This window comes from Eupeodes corollae, chromosome 1 (genome assembly GCF_945859685.1).
Source record: "Eupeodes corollae chromosome 1, idEupCoro1.1, whole genome shotgun sequence".
In the NCBI taxonomy this organism is placed as follows: domain Eukaryota; kingdom Metazoa; phylum Arthropoda; class Insecta; order Diptera; family Syrphidae; genus Eupeodes; species Eupeodes corollae.
The window spans coordinates 33,681,199-33,694,274 of NC_079147.1; the positions used below are offsets into that span (position 1 = coordinate 33,681,199).

Genomic DNA, 13,076 nt, shown 5'->3' on the forward strand with positions numbered 1-13,076 from the left:
AAAATGAAATGTTATGCATATGAATTTTGTAATTCCTGTTTTTGTGAGCAAACCAAAATATTGTTTGTCGGTTTTAATAAAAGGATAGTGTTTTTTTTGTATCGCTGCCGAGCTGACTGATAAATAAATGAATATTTTTTGAATGAGGGATTTTGTTGGCAGCAATTGGAACTTAACAGACTTTTTTTTATGAGAAGTTCAAGACGAGAAAAATCGGTCCAACAAGCCACTAAAAGCAATTTTTTTAAATTTGATTTAAAGATATTCATTATGAATGAAAATTAAAGTGAAAAAAGTTCATCGAAAGGGAGGAGTAGGGAGTTGGAAGGGATGTTAAAGCCTACATTTTGATCCAAGTGGCTGCCAGCCAAAACTTAGGAGGATGTGCTGTCCATTTGAATGGCTTCCTTGTGATAATTTCAACTTTGTTGACCTCAAGCACTCTGCGAAATTTCAGTCACCATCGTTTCATGTGAGTTTTTTTGGACTTTTAAGAGTCCTATGACGGAATTAACAGTGTATTTAATTGGACATCACTTTTTAGTAGATAAATTCCATACAAGTGCTTTGTTTTTCATAATGGAAAGCTATTGGACTCTTTCGAATTGCGGCAGGGTGTTTGAGTCAAGGGGATGCTTTATCGCTAATTATTTTTCTGCTTGCGATTTACGATGAACTGACTTGACCGCCAGTGCTGGTTGGTACAATGGAGATAAAAATAAATAAATTAGGTGCCGCAACAGTCTGTAGAGAACCAGGTCCTAGTGACTTACAACTCTCAACCATTCCTGTGTGCGAGTAATTGCACGGAAGGGACTTACAGTTTATATGCCGAATCCGAACGGCTAATATGAGAAAGCACTTTTTCAAGACAAGAATTACTCTTGGAGAATTTGTCAATTCCTCGCAAGAGGCAGTACCCGTGAAAGTCCAACGCACTAACCATCATGCCACGGGTACTACTATGGAGATAGAGGGCATCAAATGGAGACCGTTGAAAAGGCTTTGTCATTTACACTATGTTGATGATATGTGTTCTGGCAACCAATATCAGTGGATTGAACGGAGCGTACAAAGCATTTCAGGTGATGGAGAATCGCTCTGCAAATCAGCGTATTATTTTACATACATAGAACGCTATAAGTTGAAGAAATTGAGCAGCTCAACAAGTGGTGGTTTGCATCTTAACATAGAGTAAGTGGTGCCTTCGGTTATTTCCCCTAATTCGGATCTCTAGTTATTGTACACTTGGAAACCTTGAATGTATCGGCTACCATCTTGACTACGTGGGACGGTGAGTTGGAGGTGCTTGGAGAAAGACCTAGCCACAGTTAAAATATCTCACTGCAGAAGGATGGAGACAATTTATTGGCATCCTTTACTTTACTTCTTAGTTTTCCTGCACACTAAAGAAAATATACCATCTTTTGACCTACATTCATCAGCAAGAGCTCTTATATAGCTGAGAACGATGTTAGAACCTGTTGTAACGCTTAACATTTGAAAAAACGATGTAATGTGAAATCAGCTCTTCCCAAACATGCACAGACTTTCAACGCATCGATACAATTTTTGTGCACATCCAACATACAGAACAGATATTCTTGAAGTTAAAAAGGTTATGAACAAGTAGCTGTACAGAACTGACAAAAATGAACTCAGCAAACCATTGCTGCTGTCGTTTGGCAAAACAAGACGGAGTGTTCGATGTACAAAAGTTTCATATTGCTGGTATTTCTAAAAGGAGTTAAGTTCTACACTAAGCAAAAGAGAAATCTTTCTGGGCTTTTTCGAAAGAAAAATTCTGTATCGGACATACGATCCTCGAAAAATGAGATATTTACTTCGAAAAATTCAAAGCTATGTTTTGGAGGAAAGTTTCATTTATACTTCTTTCAAAATTATTCTCAATGCCTTTCTTGGGTTACTATAATTTGTTTTTAAGGATTTTGTTTTGAGGGAGGAATCGGCCACAATTGCTCTAAGTTAAGGACCGTCGGTGTTTTAAAATATAGTTTTTGCTTTGCGTATTTTTTCATTGTTTGGTATAAACGTACCTTTAATTTGCCTTAGACACCTTGTGAGCATTTGTAACAAAAAGAAGGAGGAGTTATAAACCAGGTGTCGGGTTACATTGCATTTTCTTGAGCATTACAATGATAGAAAAAGACATAGCGTATTAAAGCGACCCACATTCTTGTAGTACTGCTAAAGACCGAATCTCTCTTCTTTATCTTACGGAACAAGTTAAGCTTAAAGAGACATTGATGAGCATTCCTAGAAGTGTAAGAATTATAGTTAAACTAATGTACTACAGCTTCAGATTAGTCCGTTTAAATAACTATTAAAAAGGTTACGACGTTGTATTTGTTTATATTTTAGTGTCAGCAATATTTATTAATGTTCTTATTTGTATTTTACCCAGGAGGGAGAGAAAGAGAGAGAGGGGTTGAAAGGACGTGTCGGAATTTCACATTCGCGTAGTACGGCTAAAGAATGATTATCTGTACTTGACATTACGAGCGAAGTTTGGCTCGAGGATATACTAATGAGAAATCTTAGAAGCGCGAGTATTACGGTTGAACTATTTAATTAAGTTGAAGGAGCACCAGCCCCCAAAGATGGGAGTTATCCTCAAGCCTTGGACGTATATAGGCATTTCCACAGAATCTTTCATTTTCAACAATTGAAATTTTTTTTTTTTTATTTTGAGGCACATCTATAAACAAACATTTCCTTGATTGTTTATCATCTAAATAACAAGAAAATACTTGCGTGATTCATTTTGAAACATCGTTAATAAATATCTTCCGTTCTGTTCAGTGCAGTGGAGATGTGTGCATTCAATGAAAAACCCTCATTTCATAAAAAAAATTTGATTTTGTACTGTCGTACAGACTTTGAAATTTAAAAATTTTGATCAACGGCTTTTTTTTATTATTGATTATTCGTAAAATTGTCATTCACAATCATTTATTTTTCTGTAAGATCTTATCGATAGGTGTGCCGCTAAAAAAATAACATATTCTGTACCAATTACGTTTTCAATTTTGAACTTTAAAATGCCATTATTTATTTTTATATAGAGGCACATGATCAAATTTAATTTTAATTGATTTATTGATTGATAGAGAATAATTTAAGCCTATAAAATACTACCTGAATCGATCGGTGAGAAAGTTATATAGAGAAAAAGATCAGATTTTAATATTTGTAAAAACGGAGGTACTCTAATTTAATTGCTTTGTACTATTTTTTAAATGGTAGCACGTATTTATATCGAGGTTTTTCTATCAGTGTATATTATAAATAATTATAAATTAATGATGTTAAGTTGTTTCAAAGGTCGTTGAAATGTTTTTTCTTTATAAAACTTAACAAATTTGCATCTGGTACGCTTGAAATTTGCAATATTTAAGCCTATTTTTTATTAATTTTAATTAAAAATTTTAATCCAATCAAGTCAAAAGTAGGTTATATAATTGAAATAAGTCATGATACGAAAATCTATATACTTAGAAAGTGCCAATTTCATTACTAAGACTTAATATACTGTGGTAACATGAAAGTTAAAAATACTGTGGAAATGCCCATATAAGTTTTGTAGATCACAGCCAAATAAGAGAGGGAGAAAAACTTCTTGCATTGCCTTAGGAAACCCAAACTTCTTGCTGCATTTTTGGCAACATCGCTTATGTGCTCGTTCCAAAAAAGGTGGTTGGTGATACCCTGCCTAGAATATCGAGATGTCCAATCTCCTGGATGCAAGTGACATCCATAGATAATAATAGCAAGGGGGTATATCTCGCTTCATCGATACAAGACAGCATTGGGTTTTCGAAGCATTAAATTTCACGCGTTATTTTATTCCCCATTGTAGAATGCTGTTTAGGTCAGAATTTAACGAGCTTTTCATATTTTGTCGTTGCAGTACCACAACCGAAAAAGAGGGATGTGATTCTGAAAACGAAAATGAAAAGCTAAGAGTACTATCGTCAGCGAAACAATGTATTGTATTAGAAGTTGCAGACAAGATATCATTAATAAAAATGTGAAAGAGTGTTGGAGATAGAACAGAGCCCTGGGGCACAAGCATTTATTTTGTGGTTTTCAGACTTGAATAAATCCAATACTACTTGTATTGAACGATCCGAAAGTAGTTACTAATCCATTGAAGCAGAGATTCGTGAGAACCGAAAGCACGAGAAAGTCTGATGCCAAACCCCATTAAATGCTTTTGAAATATTAAGTGAAATAATCTTACTTTCTCCAAAGCGATGTAAAGATTCTCACTGTTCGGTGAGAAGATCTATGAGATCACCAGTGGACCTAATGCTACGAAAGTCGGTTATTAAGAAGCTTTCCATTTTCGAGATATTTTTTGAGCGTTTCTGTGACCTCGGAAAGAATGGACTTAAGTGCAATCGGTCGGTAATTAGAGTTACCCTCTAAGGAAGATTCGCTGGACAAATGCGGTTTGCCATCCGCTCGGAACAAGACCTGAGGAGTAGGACAAATGAAAGAGCTTACGCAGTGGTTTTGCCAGCGTTGAAAAACAATAGCGGGAATACAATCCGGGCTAGCGGATTTATGAATGTTGAAATCTTTTAATACTCCCGTCACAGTACGAGTGCGAACAAAGATTGGTCCCATAGAATCACTAACAAGCTCAAGTACAGGCGGAGTCATAACACTCACTGGCAGCGTTGAATTGGCTGCGAACTGCCTAGCAAAGAGATTAGCTTTCTATAAAGAGCTAACAAATGGAGTGCCATTGACAACGATCGTAGGAACCGAGGAAGAGAAAGAATTACTCATATTTTTTAGAAATGGCCAAACATTTTGACTGACTTTGGGACAATAATCTGGCTCATGTCTAGAACATTAGTTGCGCTACCTCAAAACTTGAATAACATTTGTTTCACCGGTGTAGTACTTAGTCTTTCATTGGTTTATATTAATTAAAAAAATTGTCAACAGTCACTGGTGGTCGTAGCTCTTAAATAAGTAGTAGCTTAAGGAGCTGATGCACTTCGCATTGATTGATGTTCTCCTAATGCAAGCTTATTATATATTGTTATGTCGAATTCTATCAGAGTGGTCAAGCTATAAAAAAGAACTTATTTGATTGATTTACGCAATGGGCCATGGGGAGCTCGTCTGTATTTAATTTGTTAAACTTGTCTCTTTCCTTGTGTCCCAAAATGCAAATGTAACTCAAGTTAATACTCTCAACTTGCAAAATAACAAATTTCAATTCCTAAATTTTAAAGTGATGATACCTATTTCCCATATGGCCTTTTGTATTTCCTTCTCGAAGCAGTGGAAGCTTGTGTAGACACTTCTCTTACAACCGATGGTGGTGGTAATGGTGGACGACGACGATGAGAGCGAAGAATGAATGGTTGTTCCCAATTGACACGTCAATTACTTAGAGTTCAACCAAAACTCATTCACTAACCTAAACCTGTGCCTCTACCTGTACATCTCACTGCTCTCCCCCTTCTCAACGCTTTGTACTTTCTTCTTTACCTCGAGACTATGCAATGGAACATTGATGTATATTTACTTTTATGGATTTTACGTACCTTGATGGTGGTCCTGGAGTGGATATGGTCACATATTGCACGTGCTCGTGCTGCCTATTGTCCTGCTGTTGCGGCGGAACTTGTGACAAAGTTTTTGGCACCACCAATTCCGAAGAGGGCAACGGAGATGCTGGTATGGTAACAACAATCTCTCCTTGTGGTCGATGGCGATGGTAGTCCTCTGGATTCAGTTGTTGTTGTTTATGACCAACAACGGAACCACTTGGATGTGACTGCAAGTGCTGAAGCTGCTGGTGTTGTTCGTCTGACTGCCCAATAGATGGCAGGTCATTGTATAGATGAAGTTGTTGCTGATGAAGGTGTTGTTGTTGGTAACGTTGTTGTTGTTGATGGTGGAGTTGGTGTTGTTGTTGTTGTTGCTGTTGTTCATGAAGGTCGATTGATGATGATGTCCCGGGAGTCTTGTAATTAATATTGTTATTTTGTTGCTGCTCGTTGGTATAAACAATCGGTATAAATCGACCCGGAACACTATTTGTCGGTGTAAATGGTGTCATGTTGATTTTTTGTGAATGAAATTGCTGCAATATGAAGTAAAAATATACAAAAATAACTCTTAACTCATTTTTTTAAATGTAATTTATGTCAAATTAATTCTGAAAACATTCATTAATATTTATGGCCTTGTGGATATTGAATATCGAAAGGGTGTTTTTTAAGTTGCTTGAGTACTCTTATTGGTTGTTGTCTATGGTTTGACAGATGAAAATGTCAAACTGTGTTGGCATTTATGTTAAATAAGGTTTGGCAATTTATGGTAAATCGATAGACACTTGAAAAACGCTTCCGAATTGTGAAAATTTACTTTAAAAAAAAAGTTTATAGCGACCTCCATCCATTTTTCGGAGTTAAAAGATGACTTGGGGGGAAGACAACTCTTAAGCTATTAACGATAAATGATGCTCTCAGAATTTGAAAAGTCATGTAAATGGTACAAATTTCTCCAGGTTTCTTAAAATGACCGGACAAAATCTGGACCTACACCAGCTCTGAAACTCTTAAAATCTCTCACACTCTCAAACATAGGTTATCATATAGAAAATTAAAAGAAAGTGTCATGTAATGTTTGACAACTTCACATCATACAAGTCTACAAAGCAAGTTTACAGAAACATTTCTGAAACGTTTCTTGGCTTCTGAAATGTTTTTGTTTCTTTTATTTTTTTTCTGAAATGTTTTTTAAAATTTTCTTAAATGTTTTTGAAATGTTTCATAGTTGTTTCTCTGGTTCAAAGACATCTTTATGAGTATGCTTGGACATAGAAAAGGCCCTGACAATGTCACTAGCAGCGCTATTCGACAAGCCCCAAATTTCGTCAACACAGAACTAATGTTGTCAAATTAAATTGATTCTATGCTTCAAACAAGAATCTTAGACGATAGCACGTATAGACTTTTGTAAGAAAATGGGGCCTAGGCTATTGTTAGGCCAATACTGAAATATGCAGGTTTGGTAGGTTTGGTATGGTGGCCAGCCTTTGCCAACTATCTTAAAAATTCAGAGAAAAATATGCACAGTAAAACTATGAACATCGATACTTAAATGGAGATCTGTTTAGAGCCTGATATCTTTTCATATAATCCTCCCCTTAAGGGATCAATAAAGCTCCCAGACTACTCTAATGTTTTTCACGCAGAAATATTTGCGGTTAATGGCCCGTTTTTAACTATAGAACTTTTGCTTCGCATCCTGATTGCAATGGTTTGCGTTAGTGTGTCGCTTTTTAAAGCTCTCTCAAAAGTTTCAAAACCCCAAAACTCCTTTATACAATTCATTGAATAAGCTCTTTGATTACAATTAAGAGTGATATTGCAATTCCTCAAGGAATGTCAGTGGCTTGATTTTAATGGAATTTTCTGAACGTAGCGTAGTTAGGGTAGAGACATAAACACCCGTATAAGAACAACCAACGGCTGTTCCGCCACAATATTGATTATTGAAGCGTCACAGACACTTTCACAATAAAGCTGCAAACGTTCGTTGATAGATATCTTCGAAAGAGCTTGAAGATTTTCTGGCCCAAACCTTCAAATTTACTTTATCTGAGCTTCATGCGAAATCGGGTCCGAAACCCAAAGACTCTTTTATACGAGTACGAAAGTGGCATCGGATTGTATACATACGATTCGAAAAGTCGGGTACATTGCGGGCCAAACAGGAAAGCATCAAAGTTGGTGTGTTTAAAAGAAGAGAAATCAAGACGACTGGGAAAGATTTGAAGAGAGTTGAGTAATATTTTTAGAAATCGTTACCTATTTTAAAAATGCTCGTTTTCAAATTTTTTTAATTATTTTTTCAATATATTTCGGAACTTGACGAAGACTGATTTTTTATTATATTTTGGGAACCCTCAAGGGGCTATAAAATCCCTTATAATCATTAAACCTAATGCAAGTAATAAAGAAGTTAGGGCAAGACTAAAAAGGGGATAAGGAAGTTAGGGCAAGACTAAAAAGGAGATACCGATGCACATTGTAATGAGTTGGAAACATTTAGCCTGCTTAAGCGTTCCACATTCGTGTAGTGCTGCTAAAGAAAAAATCCTAACACTTAAAAGTACGTCCGAAGTTGCCTTTAAGGGTAAACAAATAAGCATTCCTAGAAGTTCGTGTATAACGGTTATATTGTTTTATGGGAGGAATTCAACTGGGTATTTCACTAGAGCATTGTTTATAAAAATATTGCTAAAACAATAATAAGCATGATGCTTCGTGGCGGTGTTCCAGTGTATCAAATTTCTCAATAAGAGAACGATCGTTAATCATTTTAAGAGCTCTCTTTTTTTCCAATTCTAACCAAAAAGTTCAAGTACGTTATTTGGTCTCTACTCCAGATATGAGAATTATACTCGAGTTATGGACAAATAAAATCTCTGTACATAATTTCTTGCATCTTCGGAGGAAACCCAAGTACTTGACAGCATTTTTGGCGATGTCTAATATGTGATCACTCCACAACAAGCGGTTCGTGATGCACATACCTAGCTCAGTCTTCTCGATGAGAATAACATCTCTGGATTGTAGGATTGGAGGTGGTTTAAACTTTTGCGACAGTAGACTGCATTGAGTTATCGAAATTCTACACGGTTTTTGGTCACCATTGTATAATGCTGTGAATATTAGAATTTAATGAGCCTATCAGGGTACTGTCGTCAGCGCAACAATTATCTGGGTAAAAAGTTTCGGACAAAAGGTCATTCCTCCAAAAAAAGGAAGAATATCGGAGACAAAACGGAGCCCTGGGACACTCCAGCGTTTATTTTGTGGATATCAGATTTAAACCCGTCCAATACTTAAATTGAACGGTCCAAAAGCTTATTTCTAATCCAGCAAAGTAAAGATTCAAGTATAACGCATTTTCTTTATTAAAGCTTGATGACAAACTCTATTAAATACTTTTAAAATCTCAAGACCAAAATCTTACTTTCTGTGAGATAAACCATGAGATCACCAGTGGACCTAATGCTACGAAAGCCATATGGCCGATCATTAAGAAGTTTTCTTTCTTCAAGATATTTCTAAAACTGAAAATGATCTTGGAAAGAAGGGACGTGAGTGCCATTGGACGATAGTTAGAAGGAGACCGTTGGACAAATGCGGCTTTTCATCCACTTGGAAAAAGACCTGCAGAATAGGGCCTATGGAAGAGCTTGTGCAATGGCTTCGGCAGCGTTAAAAAACACGTTATCAGAACAATAGCAGGGTTATTATTCAGGCCAGCGCCAGCGGCCTGATGCTAATAACCTCCTGAGAAATAGTTTAAAGTTTCTTAAGATTTATGTTAGACAATTGAAATTTTCAAACTCATGAAGATTTTTGAAAAATTAAATCTGATTCTATTTGTAATAAAACTGAATATTAAAGATATGGACTAAAGATTTGGAAAAGCATAACGAACTTATTGAAAACAAAAACCACTTCTTGAATTTAACTAGCCTCAAAATGCCTTACTTTTTTAACTTTTAAAACTAATATCTCAAAAACCTGACATGATGATTTTGGAGTCGGGGTTAAATTGAGTCCAACGAAATCCTTCGGAAAATTGTTGTACAACGTTTTTAGCCTTTAAAAAAAGCACCCTATAACAATTTACTTATTGGATTTCCAACATTTTGACATGTTACAAGCCTCAAAATTAATTCCAAAAAATTGATTTGATTATTACCTTTGATAAACTTAAACTATCTTCCTTGTTGTACGTATTATGTGGATAAAGGATGCGTTGTTGTTGCGTTGCACCGCCAACAGCAGGAGGTGCTGGTGGCACAATTGAATGCTGCAGCTGTGGTACTTTTACCGCGAGTTTGCTCTTCTCCTTCAACTGGGTTGGGGGATGCTGACCACCGTAGGCAATTGTTTGAAAGACAGCTTGTGGCGAGTGGTGATGATTGTGATGAGCATGAGACTGCAGTTGTTGTTGTTGTTGGTGATGGATTTGGAGCTGGTGCTGGTTATTTATTGGTACCTTCATATGGACATATGCAGTTGGAAGTGGTATGGCTGAGGATGCTGCTGCGGCAGCCGCCGCAGGTGAATGCATATGCTGTTGCTTTTGAGATTTTTGTGGTGATTGATAGTGAAGTTGTTGTTTTGACGGTGATGGTGGTGTCTAAATATTCAATAATGAGATAAAAAGATATGTTTTCAAATTTATTTAAACACAATAATTATTTGCTTAACAGTTTTCAATACTATGTATCCTACGCATCTACGCATCTACGACTGTGGTATTGTGTTTTTTGAGTTTAATCAAGTTTCTAGATGGAGTTTCTAATGTTCCGATTTTCAATTGCACTGCAAATAATTACGAACATTTTTGTGCACTCAAACTTAGTTAGAGAAAAAGCGATTTTAAAATTAGAATTTGGAATTTGATTTATCAAGTAGATGCGTATAGTTTAGTATTTAGTATTTTTCATTATCAACATTGGAAAGTTGTTGTTTGGTATATTCAATCAATCAGTTTAGTTTAGTGAAACTTACCATTTGAACGACATATTGTTGGTTGATTGGAAATTCTGTTTGCGATGGTGAATAATATGCTACATAAGGTATTAGTCGACGAGTGCGTTCGGAGGCACTCATTTCGGTGCCAAGCGTTCGATTTGGTGCGGTAAATGCCATATTTATTGGAATAAAACCGCCCTCAGTGGTTCTCATTATGGCGCTAGACGCATTTCGCAGTCCAGCTTCTGGTGATACTTGTATGGCATTGATTCCGATGGGCACTAAAATTCAAAATGAAATAAAAAGAAACTGTTTAGAGATTGAATTGAATTGAGTTTGGATTTGGATTTAATTAAAATGAGAATGCTTAAATGGTATGTAGACTATAATTCAAATAGTTTTAGTTAAGATCATGCACGTATGGGGCTTAGATAAGTATAAAGTTATGCCTTAAGTAGATAGTTTTTTTCCTGGTATATTCCTGAGAGACGCTAAATCACACTAATGAAACACTGTTGTTTCATTCTAAATATTCAATTGTAAATTCGGCAAGCAGCTGCCTTAAACTGTGAGTATAAAATTTGATACAAAAACCTCCTTAGAATTGTAAAAATTAAAAATCTTGACCCGTGTCAACTCTTTCGTCTCATCTCCCTCCTCATACGAATCCAATCGAAATCGTTGGCTTATGAAAAAGAGAGGAGATAATAGAAGGAACCTGAATAAAACAACAACAATTACTTGTGTGTGCTTAGAAAAATGCTAATCGGATCAGTTATAGTTCGATAGAACGAAAAAACCTGTAATTGGCTTACAACTTTCATGTGGGTGCGGTGGCGTAGTGCGTAGTGCACTAGCTCCTCACACGCTAGATCGCTTGTTCAAGCCCAGCTCGGGCAAAAGTTCTTCAAAAATTAAATTGAACATAAAGCGATTAAGCACCACTAAAGGAGTCTGATGATCGGGTTGGTCCCCGTGAAATAGCTATAACTCCAGCCTATGAACTTGGTGGTAGTTGTTGTTGTTTCATTCTAAATATTCAATTGTAAATTCGGCAAGCAGCTGCCTTAAACTGTGAGTATAAAATTTCATACAAAAACCTCCTTAGAATTGTAAAAACTAAAAATATAGAATGATAGTTAGGTAAAGAGGTTATTAGGGTCAAGAAAGTAAATTTCCGTTGTTTTAAAGCCAATCCAACTGAGAAAGACTGTAGTAAGTTCAAGCAAACCAGGACGGGCGTGTAACGCCCATATTCAACGGACCAAATTTTTACATGACCAAAAATTACGGCAAAAAATACTGCAATGTCCCAAATGCAGTACAAATTTTTGGTCATTTGTAAAAAATATGAGGTATTCTTTTTATTCCTCAGTTCTACGCTTTTTATCAATGACAATGACAATCTGTTTGCTAGGAAGTATGCACTATGCAGCTAATTCAACGCTGCCAGTGAGTGTTATGACTTCGCCTGTACTTGAGCGAGTTGATTCTATGGGACCAATTTTTTTCGCACTCGTACTGTGGCAAGAGTTCTTAAAGATATCAAAATTCATAAATCCGCTGGCCCGGACGGTATCCCCGCTATTGTTCTAAAGAGGTGTTCTTCATCGCTGGCAAAACCACTGCGTAAGCTTTTTCATCTGTCCTCAGGGCTCGTTCCGAGCGGATGAAAAACCGCATTTGTCCAGCCTATCCCAAAACAAGGCGAATCTTCTTTACCCTCTAATTACCGACCGATTGCACTTAGGTCCCTTCTTACCAAGGTCATGGAAACGCTGATTAATAGGTCCACTGGTGATCTCATGGTTCATCTCACCGAACAGTGGAGCAAACTTTACATCGCTTTGGAGAAGTAAGATTATTGCACTTGATATTTCAAAAGCTTTTGATAGGGTTTGGCATCAGGCTCTCTTATCGAAAATGCGTGCTTTCGGTTTTTGAATACCTCCTTCATTGGATTAGTAATAACCTTTCGAATCGTTCAATACAAGTTGTATTGGATGGATTCAAGTCTGAAAACCACCAAATAAATGCTGGTGTGCCCCAGGGCTCTGTCCTATCTCCAACACTTTTTCCCATTTTTATTAAGGAATTCAACTTCTATTTCAACTTTTATTCCAATACACTGTTTCGCTGACGGTAGTACTCTTAGCTTTTTTTATTCGTTTTCAGATTCACATCCCTCTTCTTCGGATGTGGAACTGCAACGACATAATATGATAAGCTCATTAAAAAACTGCGTGGTATCGTTAAAGCATATAAATCCCCCTTGTCATTATCCATCAATAGCACTTGCATCGCGAAGATTGAATATCTCGATATTCTCGGTATGTGTATCACCAATCACCTTTTGTGGAACGATCACATACACGATGTCGCCAAAAATGCCGCAAGATTTTTGGGTTTTCTTAGTTATGCAAGAAGTTTTTCTTCCCCTTTGATCTGGCTGATATCTACAAAACCTCTATTCGTCCCAAGCTTGAGTGTAACTGCAATCTTTGTGCTGGTGCTCCTGCA

The 13,076-nt window shown here is 36.5% G+C and overlaps 2 protein-coding genes across 2 annotated transcripts in view; one reads left to right on the forward strand and one right to left on the reverse strand.

Annotated features, from left to right (window-relative positions):
* The window catches only part of LOC129942792 (uncharacterized), a 324,873-nt gene that overhangs the window by 22,171 nt on the left and 289,626 nt on the right, over window positions 1–13,076 (forward strand). The window lies entirely within an intron of this gene.
* LOC129942794 (signal element on autosome protein 2) overlaps window positions 1–13,076 on the reverse strand; it is a 142,545-nt gene that overhangs the window by 13,031 nt on the left and 116,438 nt on the right. The window contains exons 2-4 of the mRNA XM_056051865.1: window positions 10,593–10,837; window positions 9,775–10,218; window positions 5,589–6,130 (exon numbers count right to left, since the gene is read on the reverse strand). Of these exons, the coding sequence (XP_055907840.1) occupies window positions 5,589–6,130; window positions 9,775–10,218; window positions 10,593–10,837 (1,231 nt within the window). The remainder of the gene's footprint in view (window positions 1–5,588; window positions 6,131–9,774; window positions 10,219–10,592; window positions 10,838–13,076) is intronic.